The following is a 15147-nucleotide window of genomic DNA, read 5'->3' on the forward strand; positions in this document are numbered from 1 at the left end:
AGAAAAGGGAAAAGGAAAGGAAAGGAAAGGAAAGGAAAGGAAAGGGGAAAGGGGAAAGGGGAAAGGGAAAGGAAACTGTGCAGACACTCCACATATTCATTAAATAACACCATGGGAAACAACTAAGACAATGCTAAATCCAGAAAGAGATTTATGACCTCCCTTGTACAGGTTTGGTAATGTAGGTTTAAAAGCTTGAAGCACAGTGAGCTATATCTCTTTCTGAATCAACATTCTGACATCTTTTTAGACAAAGACTAAGTCTTCATCTGGGTTTTTGCATTCAGAAGTTATTTTTTTATTAAAAAATAATTCAAATGACCAATACATTAAGTCTTATTCAACACTTTAATATTATTTCAGAACTTTTCAAAATGTGCTAACAGAATTTGGCTTTCTCCACTGGAAGAAGAAGTCTAAATTAGTATGCATTTTGTGGAAAGCTTATTAATTAGACCACTCATCCTTCAAAACCAGGAAGAAGACTAGACAATGATTTGTATTCGCTATATTATTAAGCAGCTCCATAAATTAATGGTGTGAAATAGCTGTGAAGCTCCAGGTCACCTCCCCACAAGCAATCAGCAGTAGAGCTTACACCATCTTGAGTGAGGGGGAACTTGTGTCTGTTTGGACACAGGCAGACCTTGTTCAAGGGCTTAGATGAGGTTTTAGAAGGAAGAAGAGCAAAGAGGCATCACGGCTTTCTTGGAGGTGCTGGTTTAATATGTGCAGTGCTGGAAGTCTGGGGTTCTCTAAAGCTCTCATCTATCTCCAGTTCCCTGCAGAACAGATTCAGTTTGTCACCCATTTGGAGCTGATGTAATAAGTTATGTCCAGCTCCTGTAAGTCCAGGGGTACCTAAATCTCTTATAAATAGGGTCTCTTAAAAGTTAGCCTCGTTTTACTTTTATATGTGAGCTGGACTTCACAGCATTTCTTGTAACACTTCTCCTCTCTTTGTTGCTGCTACAGGACACAGCAGCTGCCTGCTTGTTCCCGTTTCTCACCTGTCCTGCTTTGGCATTTTCACACACAAAAGCTTCATAAAACCTTGCAAACTCTGGTGCATTGTCATTCACATCCAGGACTTTCACTGTCACAGAGACGCTGCCCACCTGCGACGGGTTGTCTGGAAGGAGAGGGAACAACATAAAGAGAAGCAATGTACAAGAAAGGGCTGGTCCTTACTCTGCTTGAGAGGTAAAGCAGCTTTTTCACTACTGACTCCTGTTATGTCACGTTTTCCCCTTTGGAACTGTGGTCATTTGTGGGTTGTGTGACTCAGAACAAAGTTGCAAATTATGTTTTTCCTACCCTGGCTCTCCACCTAACCACAGATTTTTCAAACAAATTCCTTGAAAGGCTTCATCCTGGCTCAGTCCAATAGCATTATTTGAATAACAGAAATTTTAGACAATGCCTTATAGGGCTTTTTTTATTGTTCTTTGTGCAGTGCTCTGTATTGAGGCTCGGTGCTGATGGCATGAATAGGAAGGGGCTCCTAAGGATGTGCTTTTTACTTAGAGCTTGTTGAGAGTCTTAATTCTGCAGTTCAGATATGTTTTTGCTCAGAATTTATGTTCCCTGAACTCAAAAATAGTATCAAGAATTTAATGCTTTGTACAAGGGGGTTTAAAATGTAATAACACATGAAATTGTACAGAAAAGCTTTCACTGAAGCTTAAAATTGCAATGAAAATTTTACATTCTGCATGGCATCATTTGTGATATTTCTGTCCCACTGGTTCATTAGCTCCCTTTGCTAGTAAATCCAGACATCATTTCACATATCTTCACAGTTTCCAAACTAAGTGGCCACAGAATAATTTTTTCTTCCTCTTTTTTTCTTCACTAGGACATATTTTTCCCTATTTAATGATAAAACAAAACTCTAAGCAGGAAAAATAAATAAATTCATTATTAAGAGGACAGAAAAAGTGCAAAAATGCAGAAGATTCTTGAAAATTAGTGTTCTCATCTTCTTTTTAGTTATACCACTCTGTGCATTTATTTCCAAGTATATCTACCTTCATAGCAAAACCCCAATATGTTCAGATAAACAACAGAACTTTTGAAACTAATTTTTTTAAAGTTGTATGTACTGTACCCATAACATATGTCACAACGTATCATTTATATACACCTATATACCTATAAACATATATTGTTTCTTCCTGATTTATAATTTAATCCTTCAGTTTCCCACATATTCCATACATATCTTGCTAGCACACCTGTCATTGGAGCAAATTGATGTCTACATTTATGCTCTTAGTGGTATTACTCTAACTTTTGGAACTAGGACCTTTAGTCAGGAATGCACAACTATGACATTTTTTAAACTGTTCACTAAATTTAAATATTGTGCTGCACAGATACTGGGCAAAACTGTCAGAGGACTCATGGAGGATGAGTCAAAGCAAGATGTGCCTTCATAAGGCTCTCACCCTTGAGTGCTTATACAGGGACAGATTTTACAGACTTAGATGTACCCACAGGTGTGTATGTGGATTTACATGGTACTGCAATGTCCAGTGGTGGCTGAAAAGAAAACTATCATCAAAATAGATGGAGGTGAGATGAAATAGTCCCTCTGCTAACTTCAAGTTGGCTGATTGCATTTTTGGTGAACTTCTTGAAACTTTTTTTCTCTCAAACTAACCCATATCTCTGGTACAGCCTGGATGTGCAAGGAAGTCTCTGAGACATGAGGAATGACTCAGTTATTGGCAGCAAGCTTCTGAAAAAGATGCTGACCCCCAGCAGATGAACTGAGAGCTTGAACAAAACCTATGTGGGTTGAAGAGATTTCAGGCGAGGATTGGGTGAATATATTATTTTATTTCTATCCCAAGCTCCTCTATGAAACTCAGATCTGTTAGTATTTAAAACTCAGCTAAACTTCTGATATTGACACTATGAAATGATCAGCATCTCTTCCTTCTCATAGCTTTGGTAAATACCTGTCAGGTGTGAATCCTGAGATGAGTCTTAGCTCACTGTAAACCTCAAAGCAGGATGCCTTCAGCACACTAGAAGATCTCAAGGCACTTTGTCCCAAATTATTTAAGCAGCAAGCAGATGGTGATGACATTTACTTACTGCTGAACGAGAGAAGATTTCAACTAGTGACCTAGTAGTGTAGGATCATTGCTGCCAACCAGTCCTTGCACAACACAATCCTGCCAGGTAGGACTGGCAGCCCTGACAGCTGTGCAGCCTTTCCAGCATCTGCTTTATTTGCCTGCTCTTCTGAAGATATATACCCCTTGAAAAAACATACCAGGAAGAGTTTTAAATAAACCCCTGGAATACAAACAAATTGAAAAAGCAGTACTCTGCAATTAGTTGCCAGACTCTACTCCTCCCACCACCCCGTGAAAAGGAGCATAACAAATAAATAAAATGCAATATTCATTTGTTGATGCCAGAAGAGTAATTCAGCTAATATGACTTCCCACTCAGTGCATAGAAGCATGTGAATTGCTGAACTCAGGTCTCCCAGCCTGCTTTGTCTGCTGTATGTCTTTGATCTGTGTACAGTCTGCATTCTCCTTACTCAGCTCCATGGCCAGCACAGTGATGTTGTGCCAAGAAATGTCTTCCCGGTCTAGAGGTCTTGCAGTCATCAGTGCTCCTGATGTGATGTCAACATAAAAGAACCGCCCCGGATCACTGCTCCTGTCAATAGAGTATCTGCAAGAGTACATATGAAAAATATTATCCAACCCATGCAAAAACTGTGTGTTACAGCCAATGAAGTGCCCCAGCAATGGGAATCTGCACAGCAGATCCACAACCTATGTAAGTATGCTACCTATACAAAGTACTTCATTGATTTGTATAGGTACAGAGTGAGATGCTTGAAATCTGGAAGTTCATGTAGCTAATGGCATTTAACAGTGAGTACTACTTGGATGAAACTAGAAGACAGGAAGATTTATAGGAAGAAGCCTCAAAGCAAGGCACAGATGAGCATAGAACACCTACCTCACAGAGAAAAACTTGTCAGTGAAGTGTGTGATTTTTTTTTCTAAGAAAAAATAATTGTGCCCTTTACTTGGGCACAGTTCAGACAGGATGAAAATTGCTTTACATTCTTGCTCATTCTCTGGGCACCTAGGCTGACAAGAAACAACTGTTCCCTTTCGTTGTGCTTTTGTATTCTCCTCCTTCCTGGAGTAAACTTCATCTACATCCTGGACCATCCTACTGATTGAGCCATATCAGTGCAAGGGAGATGATGACCAGCTTTCTCATAGCAGCAGCCAGAAAAACAGCTCTCTCTGTGAGGTTGATTCATCTTAATTACTGAACCTGCCTGTCCAATATCATGTCAGTTTATGCTGGGAACAAGCTTCTCACCCCTTTGAGCAGAGGAGTGTGTTGGTACCTGTAAGCCAGAAAGCTCAGGCAGGGAGACAGCTGATTGACAGCTGTCACTGCTGTACTCGGTCAGAGGGACTGCTTCGCAGGGTGTGTTAGACACTCATATTCATCACCTTGCTTTTAAAAGCACTTTGCATGAATTGCGTCTCTAGCTGGCTATGTCAGCATGGTAAGAGATCCTTTGGCAGAAGCCACACATATGCCTATGTAAATGCCACAGCCTAGAACAGATCCCAAACTTATTCTCATTTTTCTTGGTTCTTTCTTTGAGGTTGATAGGAATTTTAAGCATTAGTCATAATGGCTGCTGACCAGGGCTTGTTCTTATGATTTTTTTTCTTTTCAGTACAAATACATTCACCAGAACAAGCATGCCAGCCTGATCTTAATATGGGCACCTATTAAACAGTGATATGAGCTATGTTGGGAAATTATTTTACATTTTTTTTCAGAAATATCAAAAAGTGTGGTATTATAGGTTTACTTCTTTTTACTTTCTTTTCCTTCTCAGTCTTTCACATCTCTTCTTAAATAAAGATGTTTATGAGAGATTTTATTTATTTAGGAAGTACGAGTGTTGCTATATTTTGCTGTAATAATTATTCTTGTATGAGAGCTATAAAAAGAGTTTCTCTCTGACAGTTTAAGGCCAATGAGGATATGAAATTGAATATGGCCTTGTAATTACTAGTGTGGTATTAATCACCAGAGTCAAGAGGCACAGGTGGAGTCTTTGTCTTGATTCTCCATATAAATTCTACTGTTAATGATACTTGCTCCTTCACACTTGTTTCTGCTGTACTCTTTAAGTAATTTTCTTGACTCACTCAAAACCAACCATGGAATATTTCCAGCAATCAGAATTTCACAGTATGGGAGTGCAGATACTGAACACTGGAAAAATGAGGATTTGAGAGCTCCCCTGTGTTTAGTGAGCCCTTCTGACATGTGGCCTGGCTTTTGTGAACTTGAAAATAGGACAAAATTAGGAGTCAGGATACAGTTTTGATTTTGGATGGATTTAATCTTGTCTAACAAAATACGTATCTGGGATTTTGGTTTTCTTATCTTGCCTTGCCATGTGCAAAATGAATACAGAGCAAGCCTACAACAGATTGATACTGCATAGAGTTGGCATGGACAGAGGAGACTACACAGGAGGCAAGGAGAACCAATTCCTAACATTTGCATTTTAAATACCATTGCAACCGGTATTCTTTTTTCTTCCCTTGTTTCCTCTACCCTAATTGTTTGTGTTTGTACATACAAAGTTTAGAGGAGGAAGGAGCTAAAGAGAACAGGGGGAGGAGGGAGGGAGGGAAGGAAGGAATGTAGGAAAATGAGAAAAAGAGAAAAAAAGAGGAAGGATGTGTGGAGGGAGAAGAGTTACAAAGGAGCCTGTGCTTGTTTGTGACTGGGTTTTTTTTAAATACATCTTTGGTTATGCATTCTGTGCTTTAGGAATTGCTGTTTCATCACGGGAAGTCACTGGAAAACTCTGAAGAAAGCTAAGAAAAACCTCATTAAAAATAACAATGAACACGTCCACCCTCTGATAGTCTGCAGAATTATGCTTACACTGTTTTAAGTATGTTAACACTGCAGTGTTTAGATACTCCTAGACATTAATCAGCATAATAGGATGTGGGTGGAAAAAAAGTCTAGGGTAATGATATTGTGATACAGATAGCAAAATACTTAGTTTTACTGAAGAATTTGAGACAATGTCAGGAGAAGTATGATAAACTATAATATAGATAGAAAAGAGGTATATGTAAGGTATCAGAGATGAAAAAAAAATTAGAGTAGCAACAGAGAAAGCAATATCATTAAGAAGACAGGCTTTGTGTCTGCTTAGATCTCTTAGCCGAAGCCCACAGAGTTGTTCACATGGATTTCACTTTCTTGAAAAACTCCAAATACTCAGTGTTTCAACCCCCTCCTGTATTTTCCAGGACTTATCCTGCAAACAGACAATTCAGACGCTGGACTGTCACCCAAGGTGTTTCTAAGATGAAAGAAGCAACCAGCCTGCTAGGATTATTAACTGGCAGTCATTTGGAGCTTCTGCAGGTGAAAATTAGTACGTGGGCTGGCCTCAGAGAAAAACCAGTCTGCACTGATATACCGGGCTGTCTTGGCAGCCACTATGGAAAAAAGTGCTGCAATCACACAAATCTGCTCCTTTGGCTCCTTGCTGAGTTGCAGCTAGGAAGCTCCCGTGGTTGTAAATACTCTCTTACCTTGCTTAACTCCTTCTGGGAATATCTAGCTTTGCAGCTTTGACCAGACACTATATAATTCAGCGGTTCATGAATATTTATTACTGTGCGTTCAATCTACTCCAAAAGTAGCTGTGTATTTGAGCTGTTGGCAAAAGCAGGCTTGGAAACAGAAGGGGGAGAGAGGAGAAGAAAATTGATTACCTTACCCCCAGTAGGGCAGCAGATTCACAGTGATGCTGTCAGGCTTTGTGCCAGCAAAGGCATGAGGGTCTGGGGTTTGTTTTAATGTACACTAGCAGGAGGTACCAGACCAGTTCATTGCAATGCTAGGTGCAGATGTTCTCCATACTGCAGAAAAGACAAGGGTGAGCTCCTGCATTGCTTTGGCAGTCATAGCAGGGTGGCTTGGTGTGGGAGATTTTGGTCTGACTAAACCCACTGACTACGACCATGTTCTAGAAAGAAACTGTGCCTCCCACCCGTGCTGTTTCGGACCATCACTGCCCCACCAGCTGTATGCTCCTGGGGGGACACACAAAGACAGGACAGACCTGATGGAGTTGTTGGTCACGTCTGGGTCCTTGGCAGAAATTATCTGTATGGTGGTTCCAATCTCCACGTTCTCAGGCACTTCCACGAAATAGAAGCTGGGCTCAAACACAGGAGGTTCATCTACATCCTCCACTGTGATGTGGACGGTGGTGGTGTCACGGAATGGACCCAGGTTCAGGAACCGCATTTCCAGGTGGGGGTTAGCACCCTCTACTTTCAAGGTGTAGCTTTTTTTGCTCTCAAAACTTAAAGGCTGAAGAAAAAAAAACAACCAAGCAAAATAAGGCACACTGAGCCATATGATTTAGGCTACATAATTTTAATTTTCAGAATTAAAGAGATGACCTCTAGTATGAAATGATGCTACTTTTTAAATATAAGAAAAGCTTTAATATGATTTTCAAGGTATTAGGGGTAACAATAATAAGTATTTGCAGATGGAGACAAAGCTCTGAGTGACAGTAGTATTAGAAATGGCACTGTCTTAATTTTTTTTTTTTTTTTTTAAATTTGACAGCTGAACTGAAAAAGCCAGGGGAAATATTCTCAGATCATCTCAGAATACGTATTCTTTCATCCTTCTTGAGGAAATGAAAACAAAAGCGGCCAAACCACCATTGTGTCGTGAGTCACACGATGCATTTCATGCCACCCTGAAGAAAATATAGACAGAAAAAGACAGTATGGAGCGCCTGGAAATAAGGTGAAGATACAAAAAAATGGGTCCCGGTGTCAGGCACAAGGATGCTCACACATGAGGTGAAAAGTTCCAATTAGCATCCTATTTTCTTCCTAAGGAGATTGGAGTCTTGTCTCTAGAGCACTCGGCCAAGCTGCTAAAGGGCTCCAGTGAAAGCAGGGAACAGATAAGACTCTCTGCTGGGATTCTGCCCCAGTTTGTATCAGTTCTCCATCCTTCCTACAAGTGGGGTTTTTCACTTCCTCAGTAAGTGTCTTAAAAGCAGGTTCACAGACCAGGAGTGCTTAGAGCTAGGATTTGAACCTCCTCCCTGCCTAGAGAATAGTTTGATATCAATCAAACACTATGAGCTACCCATGACCTCTTCCTGCAGGAGCCCTTCAACTTTCTATGAAATACTCAAGTGTTAAAGTATTATTTGGGAGTGGGAATGGCTTGGGTTTTTTTTTTTTTTTCCTAAGATAATGGATAAAGGGGGGGCATCTTCCTCTCTTAGTAGTTGAGTGAATTTGATTTCCTATCTAGATAAAACTCTTTATTTGGTGAACATGGATATAGAAATAATTAATGGCAACACTGAACCTCTCAATAAATAATTTTTTCATCTCTCTTTCCCCTTCTTTTTACAGATCCCTGGAGAAAATATAGCCTCTTCAAAACTTCCTTAGAACTAAATGGTGAGTTCCATATATAACATACAATTTACCAGTCTTGATAGGAGATGACTAAAAGCAGCTAGCAAACCAGAATGACAGCATGGAAGGATCATTTCAAAACATACAAAAAATTTCGCCAGATGAAGTACACCTTACAGAGGATACAGTCATACTTCCCAAGTTGCAGGTAGAAGTTGCAAGCAATCCCACTGTGATTAAATGGTCAAAACATTTTTACTTGTATAATCAGGAGAGTTGTAATGCTGACAACTAGCACAAAAGGATCCCCTTAGTTGGCACATATCCTGAGCAAGACAAACTTTGTTCTGGGAAAGAAATAGCCTGAATCTCAGGGTCGCCCAGTGGGACATACAGCTTTTTGTTCCATGAATGGCTTTCAAAACATGAGGCTTTATTCATATATAGGGATTTGAACATCCTGTGTAGATCTACCATGTGCAGGTTCAGCTCATTCAGATTCCAGTCAGATCACTGCTGTTCCCATCGAATGCCTTTGTTTCTCTTATTCAGCTCTTTCTTTTTAAAGACAGTCTTCTTTTAAAACTTTGCCCCACTAGACAAGGGCAAAGGAGATGGGGAGAAAAATAGAGAAGAGGGATGCCAAAGCAACTTAAAGGCAAAGGTGTAAAGATTATTACTGTAGCAGTCAAGTCCTCCTTGGCCAGTCATAGCCCACCTCTTTTCTGCCCTGCTCAATAGTGCAACTGGGCAATTCTGCATCCATGAGGCATGTATGTGTTTAAGCAACATCATCAGCAGTTTCACACGCTCAGGCATGGCAGAAATAATATAATATGGGCCTCAAAACACCCTCTGGGTACAGAGAAGGCTTCAGGACTTGTCTACTGCCACAGCACCTTATTTCTTCAGAAGTGGAAACATTCCAGTGATGTACAAAAGCTCACACTTTGACAGTAAAATTATCAGTATGAAGGCTCTGCCTATGGATGCCTGATGAAAGACTGGAGTTCTTGAAATGATAAAAACTAGGATTCACTCAGCATTTAGTACATGGGGGTGAGGAATGAAGACTGGAATAGGAACTGGCTTGCTTGTGCTGAAAGGAGGTGGCAGTCAAGTATTACTGGAGATGTTGTGCAATGATACAGTATGAGCTGTGCAGCCTGTGGCAGCAGGTACAGATGATCTGAAACTTACTCCTGCTGCCCTTAGTTCCACCTGGTAAATCTGTGACTACTGCAGGCATAGCAGTTGCCAGCAAGGATTTAGCTAAGTCTGCAAACATATTACCCATTAATGCAGTCATTATGGTCTACCCATTGCATATTTATGCATTGTAAAAATAGCAATAAAATATATTCACATGACCAAGCAACACTTATTGTCCATCTGGCACAGAATGTGCAGTGCAAAGCTGCCTAAACACAGGCAAAGAAAGAGGCTATTATATTTCATAGTTTCTCATGTGAAGAAAACTGTGAGGAACATTGCAATGTACACTAAAAAGCTGAGTTTTAAAAAGAGCAGTTAAATCACAGAAACACTTAATAGCTATAAAACCCAACTACCTTAGCAAAAGACATAATCACCTAGAATGATCAAGTTTGAAAAATGAGAAAAATGAAACAAGTGTGCTAGGCCAGCACATTTTAGATGCTTCTGGATTCAGATCACCTCAGTTTGCCTTGGACTCCATCATCATCCGTGGCTCTCCCTGATGATCCCCTCATGTGCCAATGCCTTTGCATCACTGCACCTCTCATTAGATTTGTCTTCCACAGGTGCATTTAAGCCTCTTTCCAATACCTGTCCTGTGGAGAGGGCGAGCAGGTTGCCAGGCTGCCTTGTCCTGTGAACTGAGAATGCTGGAAATCACAGCCAAGAGGAGAGGCACTCATGGAAACATCTCCTTGTCCTTGTCTTCATTTGTCTGGTGCACTGAGAGGTGCACCATGCAGGTGGGATTTAGCAAGACCTTCTGTGATAAAGTGACTGGGCAGGAGGGCAGAAAGGCTCCCAGTGCTCTTGGGATCCATGCTGGCTGAGGCACCCAGCACCCTGACCACTGCAGGCAGTGTGAAAATGAGGGAATGGGAGAAGGGGGAGGTCACCACTGGGGTGAGTATCAGCCTCACAGACAAGGAACTTTGAAGGAGCTGTTAACTCTTCAGGAGGTGCTCGACATTTTGCAGGATTAGTGGCCGAGATAAGTGGCCACAAGACTGCAAGCAGTGGTCTTATTTGTAACTGTAAATTCCAACTTTTTGATGCCCATGATAGAACTAGTGCTAATTATTTTGTTTGGGAAATCTGCCTAGAAAAATCAAAAGGAAAGTTATGCTTTCTTTCAAAGAAGATTTCGTTGATTTCCTTGTGGGTTTAGAAATTCTCCTTCCTTTGACTCTATATCCTTTTCTATCAACATCAATAGATTTTTTAAATTTTTATTTTCAGTTGAGTGGATCCGAAGGACAACTTTGCTAATGTTTGGCTATTGATAATCTCAGCATTGCGATAAGCTACAGGCTTTAGAGAAAGCTACAGGCAATAGAATTACGTAAATATTTACGTACAGTAACTGTATTGAACAGTATGTACCTGATGCCAGTACATATCTGGTATGATTGATGCCATACATTTTTAGAACTCCTCTTCCTGACATACATGAACATCTAGTAAACCTGCATTCATAGTAACACAAGCTTATTGAAACATTTACTCCTAATATACTATTTTCTTTCAACAATAAATGAGTGAAAAATTACATTAGAGCTTTCATTCAACACCTATTTCATTCCAGCAGACATGTTTAACTTCAGGGACTCGTGTGCATAAACAAGAGTAGGAGAAAGACAACCATAAATACATGTCTAAATACCTGGCTGTAGGGCATAGAGTCTTGCAGGGTCAAATCTCTCTCATGTATTGTTCCATTTTAGTGCACAATTTAGTCCCAGGCTATTTAAATGAGGACTATACTTCCTTATGAGTACAGTAGATAGGCTTAGGCAGAAACACAGTTACAATTTCATAACCTAGAAACAGAGCTGAACTTCTAGCATTTATGTAAGATTGTAGCATAAATATCCAATAGCAGGGAACCTAAGCAAAATGCTCTGTGCCTTTCTGCATAGCCTGAGGTACGGAGTACTAGTAGTTTCACAGCTGCCATTTTTGAGACAGCTTCTTCTAGCCTAATTAGCATTTATGGATCTTCAAGCAGCAATTACAAAAAACAACTGCCTGGGTTTTATTGGTTTATAAATAATTCTAAGTCATGCTCTGTTATTGTTTGTGGGACACTGGAGTGAAAAATGTGTACAGTTCAAATGCAAATATTGATCTAATTTCTTGCATTGTAGGATAATTAAGCTACAGAGAATATTTAAATAGATGAATTGTGAATCAGAACATTCCTTCAGTGGGGAAAAACCATGTTTATGCTAATGCTGTCCCCACTTTTTAAAGATTGCTCCTAGGAATGCAGTCTGCTTTCATATTTTAGCAATGAATGTTAAAGAAATTGTGGTTTACAGCAGGAAAGGGGCTACTTTCACGTAATGGGAATCAAGTTTACACAGGCGTAAGGGAATGTTGCACACATACAGTGTAACCAGGACTGTTAGCCATATGAATTACCACAAAAAGGAGATTTTACTACCTTTCTCACAGTTATGATGCCAACTTGGTAGTTAGGATCAGTGTTAATGTCAAAGACATCCAGTCCATCTCCATCCACAAGGCTGTATTTCATCTCTGCATTAATGCCTTCATCCAGGTCTTTAGCAACCACACGGCCCACGGTGGAGCTGACGGGAGCAGACTCCAGCACACTCATCTGATAATGCTCTGGCACACAAGCAGTCGAGAAGGAAAGGGGAGCAAAAAGCAGGTTGTGAAAAGGAACTGCAAACTGCAGGGGCATGCAGCAGTAGATCATGACAGGCCACACTAATGCGTAGCCTGCAGGGAATCCGTGGTACCTTCCCCAGTGCTCAGGGGTGGTGTGATTTCCTTTGAAAAGCCACAGGATGACTGAATCACCTGGGAAAGTTTATTTAGCTGTTTGTCATGTCAACAGGTTTGTTCAGTGAGTGCTTTTCAAAACAGCAATATACCTGGGAATGGGAACCTCAACTAGAAAAATAGGGCAATTAACACCAGTGCTGTTGCCTGATATAAAGCAGGATATGAAATAGGATTAATGGCAGAGGAATCTTTTGTAAGTTCAGCTTGTACAGCAGGTATAAACACACAAGTTTTGAGCACCACGGTCTGTATAAGCTTCTTTTGAAACCTGAAGAAGGCTTTGAGAGCTCTGAAGCTCCTGTTTCTTCCAAATTTACCAGTTACCCTATTAAAATATATTACTTCTCCCTACAAATCCTGTCTTGAGCACATTTGGTGCATCACTAATTTGCTTAGCAGTAAGCCTGGGGAAAGAAAAAGCTTCTAGTTTAAAAACATATTTTAAAAATAAAAATAATTTAAATGACAATCTGTATTGTCATTTACATTTGTATTTTAAAATACAAATACAAAATACTTCTCTGCCATCATGCTTCATATTCACACCTTTGCTCTGTTAACTCATTAACCCGTTATTGATCTTTACAGGGCAGGGGTGGAGCTTGATATATTCTAATTTTTCTTAATCAAGAGTTTGATATCAAGCAATTACAATTGATGGCACTTTCAAAACTAGGTTGGCAATGGTGCATTCAATGAGTATCTCTGCCTCTCTGTCAGAAAAAGAAAAGTGGACACTGATGCTTCTTGCTGATCTTAACGGAGTGCTTTGGCTTAGTAGTGCAACATGAAGAAACAGATGGAGAAAAAGAATAGCAACAAAAAGAACTGCAGTGGTTTTTATTTCTTGGCTAGATGGGAAAAAATGGCAAAGCCAAAATGGCTTGAGACTGATCTTCACCATCAACAGAACTAGATCTTTTTAAAAATCAACCCCCAAAATTTCTTTTAAATTTTTAGCAGTAATATAGCAGGTATATTTGCTGTAAAAGGCTTTTAAAAGGAAAGAGCAAAATATTGCAAATCCTGATTTGAGTTTCACTTGTGTAAATACAAAGTAGCAATATTTATAAGAGTGGAGTTGCCTATTTTTGCATCCTGCTAACAGTGGCTGTTACATATCTTAGGGTTTAACTGTAAGTTGCCAAGCTTTAGCTAAAGCTTTCCTGGAGAGCATCCTGTATGAGAACCCACTCTCCACTGGCAGCACAGCTACCAGACGCTCCCCTGCAGTGGCCTGGCTGGAGTGATGAATGAATTATCTTTCAACTTCCAGCATTGCCACATGTCACTGCTTTGACAGACATCTTTTTGGAGATAGGATGAAAAATGAATCAGGGCAGCAATTAGCAGCCAAAGGCACTGGCCATGACCAATCTAGGAACACAAAAGATCTTTGCTTTTCCTGTAAATTAATTTCCCACCCTTAAAAGAATTATTTTGGGGGTCAGAAACCTCTTCTGAAAGACAAGCTGGTGAATGCTCCTTTTTGCCATTTTCTGAAGGAGATTTCCTTCTCTGTCCATCTCTAATTGTCACTATCCCGAGTTTGAAAATGGCTGTAATGACAGCAAACAGCAGCTGTACAACTCACTAACCCCTTTTTGCCTCTCCTGGTGCAGTGAGTACTCACTCTGTGGAAATCTGGGTGGATTGTCATTGACATCAGAGAGGGTGATGTTGACTGTGGTTGTTCCAGCTAATCCTCCCAGCTGTCCACCCATGTCCTTGGCCTGGATAATCACTTCATAATATTCTTTTGCTTCTCTGTCCATGTTCATTAGAGCTGTCCTAATTAAGCCTGTGAGATTGAAGGGGGAAAGAAGGGTTTTGGGAACAAAAGAAATGTGTTAGAGAGTGCACAAACAAGGTGGGGTGATCTGGTTCCTGCATCGTCTTCCCTATGTCAAGAATGAGACCAGAGTCCGCATTCAGTTGCACCTTTCCTGGCAGAGTAAAGCTAACCTAAATTAAATTTAGGTTAACAGAAGGTGAGAATTTTAAAGAAGCCCAGTTAAAATGCATCAGCTCTGGGACAGGCTGGCTGTTCAAAATTCAAATGTTGCCTTCCAAGGAAGATGGAAAAACATCTTGGGATGAGAGTGCACTTCCATGAATGAAGGCCATGCCCAGGCTAAATACCTTTCTTTGCACAAAAGGTGAAAGTCCTTAGTAAAAAGACGTATCAAGAAGTTTTCTGGAGTCTCCCTACACATGCAGTCCTGGAGACAACCTGCCAGAAGTCCTCGGGCTTTGCTCGGATCATTCGGGACCCACGCTGAGGGCTAGGAATTTTGGGGGCATACCTCTGGTTCGGGCAGGTTGCTTCTGTTTCGGGAGGTGCTCCCGCGACCCTTCCCTTCCTTGGCAGCAGTGTCACTGCTGCAAGAGGACATCAGGTGGCAGCAACACTTCTCTTACCGAGGCTGCGGGGAAGCGGCCGCTGCCTCCGGTACCGTGTACCGGACCTCGCCTCCCCCGAGCCAGCCGGGTGTCTGCCTCGGGGTTGGGATGCTCCCTGTTCTTTTTCCCGTAGGCGTTAGGTCTGTCGGTGAACACTCTCCTTTCCTTCTCACCCGGCTGACCCCACTGAGTCCTGCCTTTCCCCATG

General features: G+C 40.8%; 1 protein-coding gene across 2 annotated transcripts in view; it reads right to left on the minus strand.

The window, feature by feature from the left end:
• CDH20 (cadherin 20) overlaps window positions 1-15147 on the minus strand; it is a 36010-nt gene that overhangs the window by 9137 nt on the left and 11726 nt on the right. For both annotated transcript variants that reach the window (XM_008499666.2, XM_030444840.1), the window contains 5 exons: window positions 14170-14337; window positions 12169-12356; window positions 7169-7422; window positions 3563-3699; window positions 1011-1132 (listed from right to left, as the gene is read on the minus strand). In XM_008499666.2, coding sequence (XP_008497888.1) covers window positions 1011-1132; window positions 3563-3699; window positions 7169-7422; window positions 12169-12356; window positions 14170-14337 — 869 coding nt within the window. The remainder of the gene's footprint in view (window positions 1-1010; window positions 1133-3562; window positions 3700-7168; window positions 7423-12168; window positions 12357-14169; window positions 14338-15147) is intronic.

This window comes from Calypte anna, chromosome 2 (genome assembly GCF_003957555.1).
Source record: "Calypte anna isolate BGI_N300 chromosome 2, bCalAnn1_v1.p, whole genome shotgun sequence".
Classification (NCBI taxonomy): Eukaryota; Metazoa; Chordata; class Aves; order Apodiformes; family Trochilidae; genus Calypte; species Calypte anna.